The sequence below is a fragment of the Galeopterus variegatus genome, unplaced genomic scaffold (genome assembly GCF_000696425.1).
Source record: "Galeopterus variegatus unplaced genomic scaffold, G_variegatus-3.0.2 Scaffold504, whole genome shotgun sequence".
Lineage (NCBI taxonomy): Eukaryota > Metazoa > Chordata > Mammalia > Dermoptera > Cynocephalidae > Galeopterus > Galeopterus variegatus.
In genome coordinates, this window is record NW_007726615.1 from 559,565 (window position 1) to 579,219 (window position 19,655).

General features: G+C 34.0%; 1 protein-coding gene across 2 annotated transcripts in view; it reads left to right on the plus strand.

The window, feature by feature from the left end:
• Positions 1-19,655, plus strand: part of MLF1 (myeloid leukemia factor 1) — a 35,496-nt gene that overhangs the window by 6,779 nt on the left and 9,062 nt on the right. For both annotated transcript variants that reach the window (XR_550271.1, XM_008569497.1), the window contains exon 2: positions 13,433-13,580. Coding sequence is in view for 1 of the 2 variants with exons in the window: in XM_008569497.1 (XP_008567719.1) it covers positions 13,433-13,580 (148 nt within the window). In the remaining variant the exon portion in view is untranslated. The remainder of the gene's footprint in view (positions 1-13,432; positions 13,581-19,655) is intronic.

Consider the following 19,655-nt stretch of genomic DNA (forward strand, 5'->3'; position numbering starts at 1 on the left):
CCGGAAAAAAAAAAAAAAAAAAAAAAAAAAAAAAAAAAAAAAAGAACTTACCTGAAACATTACCAGCCCTTAAAAGAAAAAACAAAAAATTTTGTGTTGAAATTATTCCCAGAATCAATCTAAGGGTTAAGACAAAAAACAAACAAACAAAAAAACACATTTGTGGTAGGAGGGGGCAACAATTTATTTTTCCTATCATGTAATAAACTCTGAAGGTAAATAATATGGAATTTAAAAAGTACATTTGAGGTCAAACTTTATTCAGTTTGGTTGTGGTTTGTGTTGGCAATCTTGAAAGAGGTAGTGAATATAGTAAATTTTTACTGGCAAAAAATGCATTCTCACAGAAAGTCTGAAAACTATAGAAAGAAAGTTTGGTAAAGGAAAATGCAGTCCATTATTGTAGTGTCTTTTGTTTCCATTTTCCATTTATGAAATTTTTTTTCCAAAATAGGAACCAAACTTTATGGTTAAATATTCTGTGTTTTTCCTCAACATGTACCGTGAGCAATTTCCTAATCTTTAGATATTCTTTAAGCATGACTTTAGAGTCTGTAACATTTTGTATTCTGTGGATATACAAAGAATATTTTTACATAAATCTTTAAACACTTCAAATTATTACCTATGTGCATGAAATGACTAGTTTGTAGGGTCTGAACTTTTTAAAGCCTCCTGATATTTCCAATTTGCTTTCCTAGAAAAATTAAACATTTATTTTCAAAAGAGGACAATATAAGTAAAAAAAAAAGGGGGGGGGGAGTATGGGTAAAAAATATAAAAACTATTAATTTCTCATTTGAGAAAAGAAACATTAGATTCATTTTTTAGAATGTTAAAACAGCTCCTTGCTACCACAAGAGTGTTTTTGGCTTTGAAAAAAGCACGTTCAAGCTTGAACAAGAAAAATCTTAGTTTTATCTCCAAGCAACTGCTGTTCTGGGTAGACACGAATTGAACTCAATAGAAGATCCAGCCAGATTTCTTCTGGTTCAGACAGGTGCAAAAGCCAGACTGTAGGCCCACTTTTGTCTTAACACTTTTTCTAATAGGCAGCTTTTTGTTCATGTCACTCAAAAAATAAGATATGCTGTACATATCAATATACTTACCCCTACTTAAATAAAGAAAAACCTGAGGAACATTTTAAGTGAGCCACATTTACCTGATGAATTTTTAGCCCAATTATAGTACAATGAGAAAAATAAATCCCACTAAGTTTAATGTTTCTATATGAAAGTAATAGCTTTTTAATGCTCTTACACACGGAACAAATTCTTATATTCCCTGAAGTATTTTTCTTCATTGCCATCAAACCTCGTCATATACATAAAGGAAAAGTTGACTGGTTTTCCTAAGTAACTGCATAATAACAAAAACCAACATTTTAATTTCCATACTAGTAACCACACTCTAAGTTCTAAATGTCCAGTGAGTATGGAGCCCTAAGCAAAAGGACCTTCTTTTGAATTACCCATTTTAAAACATCAGATGATATAAAATTCTTTAACCCTGTGTAGTTTTATTTCTTTATTTTTATTATGAAACATTTAAACATACTACAAATGTATAACAAATACCTTGGAATAATCTGGGTTTTGAGATAAGAATTAGAAAGAAATGATTTCTTAGAAAATTCATTTATGAGTCTTGGAACTAGTTGAAACTCTGTTCCTTCAAATAAAAAGTAAGGAGAAACATACACCAAATTGTGATTCCTTAACTTTAAAATAACTTGATTTTTAGATCTTGATTTGGGAAATGATAAAACAACTTTCTTTCTGCCCTCTAGTGTGTTAAAACATGGGCTGCTCATTGTGTGCTATTGATGTATTTAATTTGTAAATTGTCACAACTTCCTTAGAGTGCTAGTTGTCTGTAATTCTGCGGCAATAGTGTCTCAAACTTTCAACAGGTGGAAAATCTAGGGATAGTAGTCTTTTAAATTTTCCATGCCACTCACTTCTATTAAGACAAAAGTGAAAATTAAAAATCATACGAAGAGGACCCTACATGTAGCGAGCTTAGAGGTTAACACTCCATCCTAACAAGTTAAAACCTGAACAAACTGAAAAAACAACTCTTTTTATAGCCATCAGAGAAGTGAGGTCACAGGGCAAACTGCTGCCCCAACAATTAGAAACAGGAAGATACAGAGAATCACAGAAAGGCAGATACAGCGAATCACAATTTACCAGAGCAGAAACCCATGAACAGAAACCTCCTCAGGAATCAGTGCCAGGGTAGAAAAACCTGACTGTAACTGACAAGTTGCAGGAGGCTCAATGTGGACAAGTGTGAGAGTTAAAAACTCCAGGGGGACCCAGTCATGGGGGGCCCCAACACTTCTGGAAGTTTTACCTACGGGAGTTCTACCAGATTCTCACAATGAGTATCAGAGAATGCTTCCAGTAGAGGGAAGGGGAAAGTAATCATTTTGAAATATACCAGAGAATTCTGTTTTTCTTAACAAGGCCTGTGATTAGAAGAAACTTTTTACCAATGCCTAACTTGCTGGGGTTTTATCATAGCCTGAGGTACCTGAGGGAAGGGAAATACCCAACTCCAGTTTCATCAGCCATCCTGTCTTTCTCGGGAAGGACTAAGATGCGTTGGTGAAAGCTAACAGTCCAGGGACATTGGTTCATTAAAAGATTGACCAAATCTTAAGACTATAAAATACCTTCCCTCTTCCCACACCTTATCACTACATTACTAAAGGCCTATCTATCAGAGTTCCTTTTACACAGTACATCATGTATGCCTTTTAACAAAAATTACCAGGCATGCTAAAAGGCAAAAAGTTAGTTTGAAGAAATTGAATAAGCATCTTAACCAAAGTCAGATATAACAAGAATGTTGGAATTATCCGGCCAAGAATTTTATAAAACTGTGATTGTTACCAGCACCCAAGTACAGCCACTTTCTTCACCAGAAATAAAGGACTGAAGAGTCGGAGGTTGATACAAGGTATGGAAACTTCTATTATCAGGCCTGGGAGACAGGCTAAAAACTGTCTCAAAGGTTCAGGAGCCTCAGCAAGGGTTTTTAAAGGGAAGAGTGTAGGAAACAGAAGGGGGAGGTTATTCCCATCAGGAGGCTGCTACATGCAATCTTGCAGACTCCAGGCTTTTGTTATGGTCAGTTTTGTAACTCTTCAACTTGTTCTTGGGAAATGGGCACAGTATCTAGCTCCCCTCAAGGTGGATGCCTTCTTGTTCCCAGACAGCTGTGACTCCAAAGGAAGAATGGTTTGTTCCACACGTTATTGATTAGCTCTTACTATCTTGCTTTTCCCAAGCACAAAGTTTGCAGTGTTTTCTCTTGCTATGTTCTAAGCCAAGATTACAAAAAGACTTCATCATAGCTAGCATTCTGATTAAAGCTATATTCAACAAAATGGTTCTTCTAAGGCTAATTATCTATGACTATTTCCTCTGGTGGGTTCTTACACGTCTAATATGCAAAAGACTTTAATGGAAAAAGCAGACAACATTCAAGGACAGATGTAAGCAAAGAGATGGAAATTCTAAGAGAAAAATAAATGCTAGAGATCAAACTAACAGAAATGAAGAATGCCTTTGACGGGCTGATTAGTAGGCTGTCTACAGCTGAGGAAAGAATCTCCAAGCTTGAGGATATGACAATAGAAAATTCCAAAACTGAAAAGCAAAGAGAAAAAAGACAAAAAACCACAAAAAACAAAACCAAAAACAGAACACTAAGAACTGTGGGGCAATTACCAAAGGTGTAATATGGATATAATGGAAATAAGAGAAGATGAAGAAAAAGAGAAAGGAACAGAAACAATTCAGCATTATCTGAAATGCTTGGGTCCAGAAGTGTTTTGGATTTTGGATTTTTTCAGACTTTGGCATATTTGCATATATATTTCAAAATTCCAAATGCTCCAGTGAGTATTTCCTTCAAGCATCATGTTGGTACTCAAAAAGTTTTGGATTTTGGATTTTAGGAGTAGGGATAGTCAGGCTGTATTTGAAGCAATAATGACTGAGGGTTTCCCCAAATTAACGTCAGACACTAAACCACAGCTCCAGGAAGCTCAAAAGAATGCTAAGCAGGATAAATGCCAGAAAATTAAACCTAGGCATGTCACATTCAAACTTTAGAAAATCAGAGATAAAGAAAAAAACTTGAAAGAGGCCAGAGGAGTAAAGACAAGAACTCTTCTCAGAAACTATGCAAGCAAGAAGAGTATAGAGTGAAATATTTAAGGTGTTGAGAGAAAAAAACACCAAGAATTCTGTACCCTGTGAAATTATCTTTCAAAAGTGAAGGAGAAATACTTTCTCGAACAAAAATTGAGTTGTTTGCCAGTAGACCTGCCTTGCAAGAAATGTTAAAAGAAGTTTCTCAGAGAAAAGGAAAATGATGCAGGTCAGAAACTCTGATCTATACAAAGAACATCAGAGGATAAGTGAAGGTAAAATAAAAACTTTTATTTTTCTTATTCTTAATTAAGCTAACAGTTTTTTCAAAATAATAACAGTGTATTTGATTATGTATGCAATATATATATATAGATATATGCTTGTGTACAAGAGATATGAATGACAGTAATGATACAAGGGATAGGAGGCAGGAATTTGGAGTATTTTGTTATGATAAGGTACTTGTACTTACTACCTGTAAAGCAGTATGTTATTTGAAAACGTACTTAGATTAGTTGTAAACATATATGGTAAACTCTAGGGAAACCACCCAAAAAACCACTAAAATCCCACAAGAATTAATGGAAAAATAACCTTGCTTATGATTCTTTTATGCATTGTATATACAAGGGTACTTCAAAAGTTCATAGAAAGATCCTTGTCATCTTTTGAAGTACCCTTGTATAATATCTTTATCTGTCTGTTCCTTAGTATGTTATACTTCATTTTGAGTTGGAAAGGATGAAAAATGTAATATCTCAATAAACCTAATGCTCGTGTCTTTATTTTACTATATTTCATAAATGAATTTTACAACTACAACAATTATCCTGTTAATACCCAAACATTTAACTTAAAGAGACTCTTTTCATTCTGAAAGACTCAGTTACTAATTTGGTTGAAAATAGTTTAATTTCTGTTCTGCTGTTGAAATTTTTCATTCTATTGCACTAAGGACATCCTCCTCCTGCACACAATAAGGAACACTCTCCTTTTATGACTTTGCATAAGGTTTGTCAGTGAACAGGAAGGAGGGGAAAGTAGTCAGAGCAGTGTCCCCAAGTGGATCAGTATGTAGAGGAAAGGAGAGTTATGACAAGAGAGTAAATGAAGAAGAGTACTGTCATAATTATTTAAAATGTAGATTATTAGTCAAACATCTGCTTTGTAAAGTGGTTATCAATCATCTAGACCAGCACCGGTCCTAATGGTTGAAATTTATAATGTTAGGTATGCATAGGACCTGCTATTTAAGTCATTTATAACTATGTTTTTTCCTACTTAACAGTTTCCTTTAAAACAATTGATTGCACGAGAATAAACAATTCTATAAAACAAAACAGTCCAGAAACACTCTCATATACAGTCTCCCTATTAGATTTATTTAGAGAATATTCATCTTTTCTATTTTTTATTGTAATAGTTTGAAATGTTAAGTATACGTTGGAAATACCAGTTCTTCTGAGTACCAGACCAGATTTTTATTGCTGGAACTATTGAGATCTAGTTATTTTTGGTAAAATTTCACTGCTGAGATGTTACATTTCTGAACTGCAAAGGAGTAGTCTAATTAACCACAATAGTTTCTCCCATCCCCCCAAAAAAGAAAAAAAAAATCCTTTAGATAGGTTAAAAAACAGTCTGCCTTTAAACTATTTGTGGTAGAATCAACTTAATCGTTTGAAACATTTTGTGTAACAAATTTCTACGTTCACTTTTCAGAAGATTCAAATTATGTTCAAGTTTAATTAAGACAATAAGGCCTCAACTACACAGTGTTTTTGGAGTATCGTTTCTGCCTTAGCATATTTTTAAAATGGATGCCTAATTAATAACAGCTGAAAAGTATTAATTTATTGAAACAAAACTTACTAGTATCTTAACCATGAATGTCAGAACAGTATTTTAGTGGGAATTGCCAAGAGATAAGTTTTATTACTATTATGAAAGAAAAACAGATTTATACAGCCTTAACTGTAATTTTGCATTTGATTTAGAATCACAGAACTTCTCTTATTTCAATTTTCCATGTTTATACGAGTTATGAGACATTATAAAATGAAAAAGTCTTTTTAAAAATTAGTAATATCCAACATCTGGCAATTAATGCCTTATTATATAATATAAAGTATCAAGATGCTTTACATCTTCAAAAGTGCATTTTTCAAATTTACATGCTTGTGATAAAAATTTTAAAGGTACAGAAAAGTACATGGTTAAAAGACTCCCTCCTTTGAACAGCGTGAATATACTTAGCATTATTGAACTATATTCTTAAAATTGGTTAGAATGGAAGAAAGAAAAAGAAAAAAAAGGCTCCTTCCTACCTCTGGCCCCTCTACCCTTCCAGAATATAACCACTGTAACCAGTTTGTTGCATGGCCTCTGTATTAGTCAGGGTTCTCCAAAGAAACAGAACCAATAGGAGATATATATGTATATCTCTCTATATGTGTGTGCACACACGTGTGTGTAGTAGTATATATATTTATATAAAGAGATCATCAGGAATTGGCTTACACAATTATGGAGGCTGAGAAGTCCCACAGTCTGCCATCTATAAGTTGGAAACACAGGAAAGCTCGTGCTGTAATTCAGTCTGAGATTTCAAAGGCCTGAGAACCAGAGGAACCAATGGTGTAAATCCCAGTCAGAAGGCAGGAGAAGACTGATGTCCCAGCTCTGCAGTCAGGCAGAAGGAGGGGTGAATTCTCCCTTCATCTGCCCTTTGTTCTTTTCAGGTCCTCAGTGGGTTGGATGATGCCCACCAACGTTGGGGAGGGCAATCTACTTTACTGAGTCCACCAATTCCCATGATAATTTAATCTGGAAACACCCTCACAGGCATACTCAGAGATAATGTTTAGCCTAATACTTGGGCACCTCACAACCCAGTCAATTTGACACACAAAATTAACCATCACAGTGTCTGAGGGATATATTCTAAGATATATAATAAGCATATGTATTGAATTTTTTTATTCAGATGGATGTATAGTATTTATCTTGCTAATCCTTCCGTATTCAATACATAAATAATTTACCTTTCACTTTTAAAGGTGGCATAATATTCCATTTAAGTTCTTTTAAAGTGCTCTTTCCCTATCCTTTTTTCGGTTAATCCATTAATCAGTCAAGAAACATCTATGGGCCCCATAATTTTGGACAGTGGAGTAAATAAGAGATGTGTTCCCTTTCCTCAAGAAGCTTTCAGTCTAGCAGAGAAGACATTAAATAATATTTTCTGTATGTTATTATATTTCCAATAGTTTTTGCTTTATGAAGAGAGCTAACACGAATAGCAAGATTTTAATTATTATTAACTTGAATTGAAGAAAATGTCCCCCATGATTCCCAATAATGGTAATATATGCCTTCCCTAAAAACTCTGAGAGAAAGGGGAAAAAAGTGGGGGAAAAAATAGCAAAGAATACTTGAAAGAAAAATGGTAAAATAATTGGAGTAGTCAATACTACACGGAAGTGCCAGAATAGGATTAAAGCTGACAAAACAGTAGGAGTATACCTTCCCACCTACTTTGGTTTAGTTGTAGAAAACAAAATTTACTCTAGTAAGTTTAAGCAGGAAGTTCATGACAGGGCATTAAATAGCTCTTCACTTTCTTTTTTTTGGCTGGCCGGTACAGACCTTGAACCCAGGTGTTATTAGCACCAGCTCTAACCAACTGAGCGAACTGGCCAGCCCTAACTTATTTTTTTTTAATTTTGTAGTCATTTAATAGTCTCAGGAAGAACCTCAAAGGTCCCCTTGAATTGTAACAGAAAATAATAGTTACAAATCAGGCCATGAATGCAGAGAGAATGCTGCGATTGGGCTGGATACTGTACTTCTTCAGGAACCAATGCTTTCAGGATCCTTTTTGGTTCGTTCTAATCCAGACTTGTGTTTGTTAATCTGCTACTCTCATAATCATCATTAATAGACATCCCATTCATCATGCTAGTGCCAGGGGAATCACAAGCTATATTTTACAACCTTTCAGTCTTCTGGGACTATTTTATGCAGACATGGCAGGAACAGTTGGGTGGTTTTTCTCAAAACTTCTTAAATAATGTTATTTTAGGAACATATCTGTGGTAGGCAGAATAATGGTTCCCCTAAAGATGTCCATGTGCTAATCCCTGGAACCTGTGAATATGTTATCATATATGGCAAGGGGGAATTGTGTTTACAGATGGAATTAAGTTTGTTAATTAGCTAACCTTAAAATAAGATTAACCTGGATTATCCAGGAGGGTTCAATTTAATCAAAAGGAAGGAGGCAGAAGAGTCAGAGAGATGTGAAGATGCTATGCTGCTGGCTTTGAAGATGGAGGAAGGTGGCCGCAAGCCAGGAGCACAGGCCCTAAGACTTTAGAAGCTAGAAAAAGTGAGGAAACATTCCGCACTACAGCCTCCAGAAGGAATATAGCCCTGCCAACACCTTGATTTTTAGCTCTCTCAGATCCATTTTGTACTTCTGACCACCACTGTAAGACAATAAATTTGTGTTATTTTAAGTCACAAGTTGGTGGTACTTTTTTCTAGTAGTGATAAGAAACTAATACGATTTCCTAATTTTATAATCTTAATTTAAAAATATATAAAAATCTTACTTCTCTGTTAGAATATAAATTCCTCTAGACCAGGAACTGTATCTTTATTCATTCATATTACCAAACTATGTGTATCACATGGTCTCCCCACCATTTCTTAGGAAAATCACTAATGATTCCTAGATAAAGACTCTACTCACCTCGATGCTTGCTACATAGAGAAGCATCTCTATTGCAATCAATATCTGCATTTCTGAACTCCTTGGTGACTTGATTTTGGGGGTGGAGGAACCTCATATTTAAGCCAGAATTGGTTTTCTCTGGCCCAAGAGTTTTAATACATGGGACTTACATCTTCTTATCAACAGTTCCATAGGCTTCTTGTGCCTCAGTTTCAGCTGCTCTAGAGTTAGACCACCTGTGTGTCAACTGAGGTTTGCTTATGCAGAAGCTGCTTATGTTTTAATTCAGACCATCCCAAACATAGTCTCAAAATTGGTGAAAATCTATAAAACTTTTTCTTATAATGCAAAAACAGACCTGCTATAGATTTGCATTAATTTTCCTCTGTCTTTAGTTGAAGCCAATAAAAATGATGACTTAGGATGAGGGCAGTTTTAAATGTGCTTTGCTTGGGATGTAATGTATTAGTTACCCGTGCCTGCTGTCACTTAGCTTAAAACAACAAACATTATGTCATAATTTCTGTTAATTAGAAACTGGAAGTAGGTTAGCTGGCTAGTTCTGACTAAGGGCCTCTCAAGAGGCTGCAATCAAAGTTGTTGGTTGAGGCTGGTCAGTTAGCTCAGCTGGTTAGAGCATGGCATTGTAACGCCAAGGTGAAGGTTTCAGTTCCCCATACTGGCCAGCCACCAAAAAACAAACAAAAAATCATAGCTCAAGGCTATGGACATCTCAAGTCTTGACTCGTGAGGAATCCACTTTGAAGTTAATTCACATGACTGTTGGCTGGTCTCAGAAATCCGCTTTTAAGGCTAATTGACATGGACCCACCCACAGGGTTGCCTCACACCATTTCAGTAGCTTCTCCTGCAGTGAGCCATAATGTGTGACAGAACACCTAAGACAGAAGTCATGGTCTTTTTAAAATGTAATTTTGGAAGTGACATTCTATCGCTTCGGTTGTATTCTATTTATTACAAACAAGTCAGGAAATCCAGCCCATGTTCAAGGGGAGGAGATTACATAATGGCATGAATATCAGGGAGTGGGATCATTGGGGGCCATCTTAGTAGCTGTCTACCACAAGTATAAATTAGTGAGTTTATTAATTTACCAGAGAATATATAATCAAGTTTATAATATTTCTAACTGAAATTGTTCAATAATATCAGACATTTTGCAGTATGCCACAAATAAATCTTCCATATTAGATGAAATGAAACAAAAATGGAAGTCTTAACTTTCCACTTCTAACTAACAGATTAACTTTCCACTTCTAACAGAATGTCCACTTCTAACTTACTATTCCAATTATTCCTTTTGCTTTTTAAAATTCTATTTATTCCTCATCTAAAAATAATCTAAGGAGTTTTTAGAGATATATAAAATATTAGAATTAGTTTTTAAAAAGATGAAAGACAGAAAATTAAGTCAGAAATAAAACTGCTTTACAAGGTCATAGTCTGGTGAAAGTTGAAGACTGAACAATATTCATGGCTTTGTGGCTGATAGAGTTTGGTTGTGTTGTCTCTGTCAAAACTCGTGTGGAAATCTGATCCCCAATGTGACAGTGTTCGGAGCTGTTTGAGTCATGGGGGCGGATCCCTCATGAATGGATTAATGCCCTCCCTGGGGAAGGGGGACCTGAGTGAGATCTCACTCTGTTAGTTCCCGTGAGAGTTGGTTGTTTAAAAGACCCTGGCACCTCCCCTCTCTCTTGCTTCCTCTCGCCATGTGATCTGCTCATACCTGCCTACTGCCTGCCATTTTCTGTTGTGAGTAGAAGCAGCCTGAGGCCCACACCAGATGCAGTTGTCCCAGAATTGTAAGCCAAATAAACCCTTGTTCTTTATAAATTACCCAGTCTTAGGTATTCTGTTACAGCAAACCAAAATGGACTAATACAGTGGCTGAATAAGTTGATGTTAAGAAAATGAAAAGGCAAGTCCAAGGCTGGGAAAAAAATACAAAACATATATTATCTGATAAAAACCTTGTATCCAGAATGTGTATAAAGAATTCTTATAACTCAAAATAAAGGCAACCTGGTTTTTAAAAATAGGGAAAATATTTGAACACTTTATCAAAGAAGATATATGAATAACAAATAATACAAAGTAAAACCACAATAAGGTATTATTACACCAAGACTGGGATGGCTAAAATTAAAAAGTTTGACAAGACAAAGTTTCACCAAGAATGTAGTGCAATTGGAACTTTTGGTTCACAGGTTTTACAAAGTTAACATACTCAACATATGACCCAGCAGTCCTACTCCAAGGTGTTTACTCAAGAGAAATGAAACTGTGTATACACAAAGACTAGTACATGAATGTTCATAGCATCTTTATAATAGCCAAAAACTAGAAACAGTTTTGTAATTATATTGTGATATAATTATATACATACAATAGACTTAGCAATAAAACAGAATGAACTACTGATAAATGAAAAAACATGCACGAATCACAGAAGCATTATGCTAAGTGAAAGAAGCTAGAGACAAAAGATGACATACTGTATAATTCCATTGTATGAAATTCTGGAAAAGGCAAAACCATAGTGACAGCCTATTAGTGGTAACTAGGATTAGGAGGAGCTAATTATCTGCAAAGGGGCAAGAGGGAACTTTTGGGGATGATGGAAGTATTCTGTATCTTAATTGTGGTAGTTATGACTGTATACATTTTTCAGAATTCATCAAACTGTTCAATTAAAGTGGGTAAATTTCATTGTGTTTAAATTATACCTAAATAAAGCTTGATCAAAACAAAGAACTTTTCCACACACGCAAACACAAATCCAGTTAAGCAGTTTGCTAATCTTAAAATAATTGCACTTGGAGCAATTGTGTTTTGTTTTTAACCTCCAAGGTAATATATGAATAATCTGAGCTCCCTTGGTATAGGCTTATGTATACAAATACTACAGAATTCAGAGGAAAAGCTCTTTCTGCCTGGGATTACTGTTGGAAGACAGAAATTTTGAGCTTCCTCATAATGAGATCAGAGGATTGGAATTGGATTAGAAGGGGGAAGGGTGTCCCAAGGGAGATGTAACCGAGGTAGAGAAGTCTGAAAGGAGGTCATGCTTTTGGGGGAATAAGGAATTGACTAGTGGATCAGTGACTTTCCAATGGAAACAAAGTTGGGAAAACCATTGTGATGAGATGTTAAAAATTTTAGATTCTTGAATAGAACTTGCTATGAAAGGGTTAACATCAGATTAAGGGCATTGACATTTATAGAGCACATAGAATGGAACCTAAAACATGATCATTGCTATATGTGTTTTTTTAAATCAAATACAGTTCTCTTTTTTTTCTATGAGAGGTATTTAATGATAGAATAATAGGGAGTGGCATCCATACATGAGTTAGGACAAGAAGGTAAGGGAAATTAACATTTATTCAACATATTATATGGGTCAGATACTGTGCTTTGTGCTTGACAACAGGGATATGCAATATTATCCTTATTTTACAACTATGGAAACAGGCTCAGGAAGAGAGAGGTTTTGGTTTTAATTAATTCAAGTACCACAAACACAGAAGGGGCAGTGTTCCTCAAAGGTTGGTGAGCGCCTACTTGAGTTAAAATCACCAGGGACTTATGTCCACAAATCACAACCAGAGCTGCTAAATTTGATTGTGATGTTGAGGGTGGGGGCGGTGGTGGTACACAGGAATCCACACTGCTAACCAGCTCACTAGTTGGTTGGTAATCTCCAAAAACTTTGAGAAGCACTATGTTAAGATTTAGCAGATACTTTTGCTGTGTGGTGATTTCTAGTATTTAGAGTTCCTAGAAACATGTTAGCCTCGTAGAGGTTATCTGTAGCTTTGTCTTTGTCTATTAAAATATGTTATATCTTTACAGTGTTCATAACATACCCATAGTTCTCAATGCTCGTATTTTATAAATGAGTTAAAAAAATAAGTAAGCCAGATTTCTTTATTAGTTCTCACTAGAATTTATTTGACTGCCCAAAGTGGCCTGTACCTGGCAGCAATATTTTTTAGATTCATTTTGCCATTTCCCTTAGCTTAAGCTACCTGAAATGTGTTACTTTGTGTTTACCATTTTTATACAGTACAGGATAAATAAAGGAGTATTTTTATTATTATACATAATTTATAGTGGATAACATATAGAATAGATTTTCATAAAAGTGTATTTATAAGTAATGGGCATTTATGAGATAATTCTGTTCGCCTAAATTTTCTTTTTTCTCTTTAACAAGCATACTAGGGCCGACCCCGTGGTGCAGCGCTGGGAGCACAGCGACGCTCCCGCCGCGGGTTCGGATCCTATATAAGAATGGCTGGTGCGCTCACTGGCTGAGCACGGTGTGGGTGACACCACACCAAGGGTTGCGATCCCTTTACCGGTCACGAAAAAGACAAAAAGAAAAGAAAAAAAAAACAAGCATACTAGCCCAAAATAATTATCATATTTAGCTACCTACTTATTATTTAAATGCCAACATTTAATCTTACTTGATTATTTGTATTTTCGACAGTGATTCTTTTCTTGCACACCAAGAAAGTGTGAGACGGATGATGAGAAGTTTTTCTGAACCTTTTGGAGGAGACTTGCTCAGTATCTCTGATGGTCGAGGGAGAGCTCATAATCATACAAGACATGATAATGGTGAAAATTCCTTGACTGTAAGTTCTTTATTTTAAAGACAATTAGTGGAACATCCTGTAAGAACTTGAAGAAAAATATTACAGAAGTTTATGTCTATGATGATAGGAGGTGACTAATACTTGTGTTATAGAAATAACTATTATATAAAAGGGGGGACTTGTTGGAAATTGGACGATAAAGTGTTAGCTGTACAGAATTCCACTGTGCTACCAAAACTCTTAGGACCATTATAAGCCAAACTTAAACCATATTTTTCATATATATTTTTAAATATATTTTTCATATATATATTTTATATATATGACTATATATATTCATATATTTTATATAGAGAGAATTTTTCATATGTATTTTTATATATATGACTATATATATTCATGTATACTTTATATATATATATATATACTCATATGTATATTTTATATATATATAGAATGACCAGAACACGTAAGGAAATATCCTTCCTGTCTCATACACTATTTTTAATACTTTTTCAAATAGTAGTGAAATCAATAATATAATGCTTTGTCTTTATAGGACCAGGAAACACTAATCTGCATGGCTACCTTGGACCTTCAAAGCTTAGATTAACCTTTAACTGTATTTCAAGAACCTTGCACATCTGCAGTATATTTTCATAAGTCTGTCTGAGAGCAAAGCTGGAAGGTTACATACTTAAAAAAAAGAAAGGAAAAAAAAACTCAGGATATTTATACATTTCAACCATTTTCTTTTTTACCTCTTTTTATTTGTTTCTTTTTCAGCCTCAGGAATGGCAGTTGTAGAGTAACAAATCCACAGGGATTTCTATAAAGATGAATCTCCACAATTAAAATGTAGATATTGGGAACTCAGTAAACATTAAATTGGTCAGTTGGGAAACTTACAGAATCTTCCAGAAAAACATTTTCTTGTTTTCTGTTTGCGGTAAACTTAAAAAGAACCAAGCATTTCGGATAATGCTAAGAAGTTTGATGAATAAAATTCATTTCCCACTTAAAATGAAAGTAATCTTCACATTGTTTTTCACATATGTTATTCCTAAGCAGCATATGCACATTCCAATTAGTTTTCTTTTAATTAGTGAAGAGTGGATCATTATATATATTTTTTTACTTTTAGTGCTAATCAGTTTGCATAAAAGTTTAAAATTAATATCAGGAAAAATTGTCAAAAGGGCAGAAAAATCAGTTATGATATTCTGAAATTTTGTCTTTCATGGGAGCATTATAATATTTTATATATCTACTATAACCATAGCAAGGAAAGAGTATGACTATATATAGCTCTTTATATTTATGCACATAAATGAGCTCTTCACAGCTTTTATGGAAGAAGCAAGAAGTGGTAATTTTATTCCCTTGTAAGCATAGAAATGAGAGACCTGTTTATAATTCAGCTGAAAATGTTTTATTGAAAATGTCTGTACACATCACCTATAACTCTCTGGTCATCCACTGGAAGCAAAAGTAAATGTTTTTTTCCTGGGCACTTGTGCTTTTTTTAAAAAAAATTTTTATTATTAGCGTATTCATTATTACAAATTTTAATTTTTCTTTAAGCCCTTTACCCAGCCTATCACTCCCCAAACCTCCTTCCTCCCTCCCTGAACCTCCTTCCTCCTTCCCTCCCCTAGTGTCCTTAGGTTTGTTCTCTCCTTCTGAAAGTTCAACATATTGTTGTGGTTCTTTCTTCCTTCCTCCCTCCCTCCCTCCCAGTTATGAGTGAGAACATGCGGTATTTCTCCTTCAGCACTTGTGCTTAAAACACTGAATATTTAACAAGCACTGGAATAAGAAATATATAACCAAATAAAGAGATAAATTTCTATGAAACTGTAGTTTGTAAAGTAAATAATTTAGAACTATTTGCATTTTATCATGCTTTGTATTATATTTGCCTTGCCAACCTAGCTTTAAATCAAGTGTTGGGAGAAAAGAAGAAAACACATAGCTGAAGTAATATGGTTGCATAAATGTGATGATTAATAAGAAAAGTCAAGTAGGAAAGCAATTCTTAATATAAAGGAAGACCAAGAACAACATGTGAGTGAAAAACTAAAATAGCTGCTACCTTCTCATAATCAGGTTGCCATAACAAAATAACTTAGACTGGGTAGCTTTTAAACAACAGAAATTTATTTCTTATAGTTCTGGAAGCTGGGAAGTCCAAGATCAAGGTGCTGGCAGATTTGCTGTCTCTTTTATACATGGCACCTTCTTGTTGTGTCCTCACATGGTGGAAATGGCAAACAAGCTCCTTCAGGCCTCTTTTATAAAACACTAATTCCATTCATGAGGGCTGTGCCCTCATGACCTAATCACCTCATAACTGTCCCACCTCTTAATACTGTTGCATTAGGGATTATGTTGCAAAATATAAATTTGAGGGGGACACTAACATTAGCTAGTTTATGGTGGCATAGATTAGCTTTTGTCTAAGATTATAAATCATTTGTTACTGTAGTCTGAAGTCTGTAGACTAGCATTATCCAATAGAACTTTCTGGAAAATGGAAATGTTCTAAATATGCACTGTCCAGTATGGTAGCCACTGGCTGTATATGTCTATTGAGCCCTTGAAATGTGCCTAGTGCTACTGATGAACTAAATTTTAAATTTTTTTAATTTTAATTATTTTAAATTTAATTTTAAATAGCCACGTGTGGCTAGTGGATACATTAATGAACAGCATGATGATAGACATTCAAATGGATTCCAAAGCGTTTAGCTTTTTTCTAATGAATGGTAAGTAAAGATCATTGATCACCTATATACAAACCTATCGTCTTATTCCCATTTAGTAATCTCTTAGATCTTCCAAGGAAAAACTGCAATATTCATGTACCTATTAAAGTAAATGGTAATTTTTACTATATCAGATTTAGACCAACCCATTTCATAAAAGCTTGAACATAAGTCTCATAGCTCTTTTTATTATTATTATTTTATTTTATTTGGTTTTTTTGGTGCCAAAACCCGGAAATGAGTCTCGTAGCCTTTTCAATAGTAATCCTTAGTAGTAGTTACTTGCTTTTCATATCTGAAATCAAGTAGTATACATTTTTCTTTATTACATTGCATCAACTATCTTAGAAAGTTAATACCAATACATTTGTTTTGAATTGTTCAAACTGTGAAAACTTTTTGCTAAATAAGAGCACTGTGCATTGTTCTAGGGCAGTTGAAAGCCAGTAGTAATTTTTAAAATACAGGAATTTCATCCTGTTACAGTGGGTTTTCAAAGAACTATTCAACCTCATTTTTTAGCCAAAATTCATTTTTTCCCTGTACATTTATATCAGGGAGATATGGCTCTCCTTTTTTTCTCAAGGGTGTGATTTATTTGACAAACTTATGTCTAAATATGAAGGACTTATGTAATAGGAAAAGTAAATTAATTAACAGAAAACAAAACTAAATTAATTAAAAGAAAACAAAAACAAACAAGCAGCAACAACAAATGACCTCTATCCCAACCTAACTTTTCTGTCAGTGTTTTATATCTACATATGAATGTGAGCACAAAAATTATAAATTGACTACAGAAAATGGAAAAGGCTGATGCTGCTATGTTTGAAAAGAGTAGAACCATGAAAACAATAGGCTTTTTGAGCATGATAACTGTCCAAGTCTATTTGAATTTTTAATAAAAATTTATATAAAAGCTTTTCTGTATTTTTGTAAAGTAATGTTTTAAAATGAGTGTTTTGATTAAGCAGTGAGCCATTATGCTTATGTTTTTAAGCATAGTGGGTGAAAATCTGTATTTCATATGGATACCTTGATTATTTTTTTTTTTATTTTTGGCCAATTTCTGGACAGTTGTCATGTTTATGAGCTATAGTATGAGGGAAAACAGAGACTCTTACTAAAAGTAGAAGCATAAACTATGCCATTTTCTTATGTTTGTATTATTAGCATTTTCTTCTATTCGTAGTTTCTTTATGGGGATATTTTAAAGCCAGTTGTCCATTTTGTAAGGGTTAGTTTTGCTTAAAACTAGATAATTTAATCTGTAAATTCAACTAAGGACATTATAACTCAAGATATAACAGTTAGACTGAGTGATGGTGCCAAGTCAATCTAAAAATCTGTTCTTCCTTTCAGTAAAAAGACTAATGTTCTAGATATATATTATAAGTATGTATCATCTGATACCATTTAATATAAAATTTTTAATGATAAAACATTATACTAAAAAGTTATCTATAATGATTTATAATTATAGATGATAATATCAAAACATTATCAGTGAATGATAAAATTTAATATATACCTTTTACTCAGAAATTCAAATTTTATTTTTAACATTTGAACCTTCCAAGTAGTGAAAGTTTTAAATTTTTATACATCTAAAAATTTGATTTTATTAATCTGTACCTGTTGAGGAATACAATTTGTGAACTATCAATTTTGATTATTTCATCAATTATACTTAACATTGTTTTGCCTGTCAAAGACTCTAAATATTTTTAAATCTATGTATATGATCCTTGCTGGTCTATATTAATTTCTCATTCCATAAAAAATAGAAGTAGGAGGTATTAAATTTTTACCCAATATCTCTACTAATCTTTTGGAATTTTATTAATGTATGTAGCTGATCTTTTAAAAATATGGAATAGTTGAGTAAAGGAAAGATGATTTAATCTTATTTGTTGTACCTTTTGTTTTAATTAACTTTGATATAAATTTGCATTTCCCTTGAGAAATGTTTATCTTAATCCATAGCAAATGCTTTTTCTTTTAACTTCCTTTAATAAGTATTAGAGTAGTCGTATTTTCAAGTGATACATGGTCTCTTTATTTGCCTGTCAGGCTCTACAATGAATAATAAGCAGATAATTTAAAAAATATATGTTGAGTTATTTTTTATTAAAAGTTTCTATTATTTTGGTAGTGCTTAGCTATGTGGTTATATAGTGCATTATTTTCTTTTTCAATAAACGTCATAACCAAATTAATTAAATATTACTTTTCTAGGCAACAAGTTCTCTTGTGCCTTTTGGCAGTTTTGGTGGTATGGTTCGTATCATGAGACATAAGCCATTTTAGCAGTATTTTCTGACAATTTTTTTTCCCATTAACTCAAGCAGACTGAATTGGCATGTAGACTCACTAACTTTCATAATGGCTTTTTAGTATTGTACTGAAAACCTCTGTTTCATGTATTAAATTTGTCTTAGAGTGTTTAAGCGTGTGTTTTCTTAAGTAGGTCACATAAACATATGTAAAATCAGTTTTCAAAAATAAAAGTATATTTTAATAGATGAATATTTGCTTGATTTACAAAAGGGGTCCCACATAGTTGTGTTTCAAAGTTGGGACTTCCATATGCTTATAATGCATTTCCAAAAGGTGAAAAAGCACCAAACCATAGATCAATAAGCACAACATTTGGAAAAGCTTAGATTGGCTTCTTTCCTCTAGGATTTTGTTACCAACTTGTCCGTGCTTTTCCTTGCCCATACTCAACGTGTGGCTACTCTGCAACTGGCATTTCTACCACCCCTGTTTCTTTGAGCTTTGGACTGTATCTGTGATGCTAGTTTCCAACACCATTTGCCTCCCTGAAGTTTTACATATAGCATTTATCCTTCCTGACCAGAGTTTGCAGTGAGACAGATGACAAAAAAAAAAAAAAAGGAAAAGAAAGAAAAAAGCAGAGTTATCAGTAACATGATCAGGAAGTTCATCATGCTGTGAGAGCACAAATAGAAAAGAGTACTTACCCCAGACCTTTTCAGGTAGGATGGGGAGTGGAGGGAGAGAAAATTTTCTGAACTTTAACGATTAGTAGGAGTTAGCCATGAAAAGCTGGGGGAGGAAAGGAAGAGTGTTCAACACAGAGGAAACAGCATGTGCAAAGACCTAGAGACTAGAGAGCTCAAAGATGTTTAGGACCACTTGGCCCTACAATAAGAATTGGACAGTAGATATAGATGAGGATGAAGAGGTAATTAGGGACTTGCTTAGGCCATAGGAAGGAGTGTGGACATTATCCTTAAGGTAATTTCAGATATTCACAATACTCAGCAAATACAGATAATCTTCTGGTGCCTGATTTGACAATGAATTTAGAAGAGGGCAG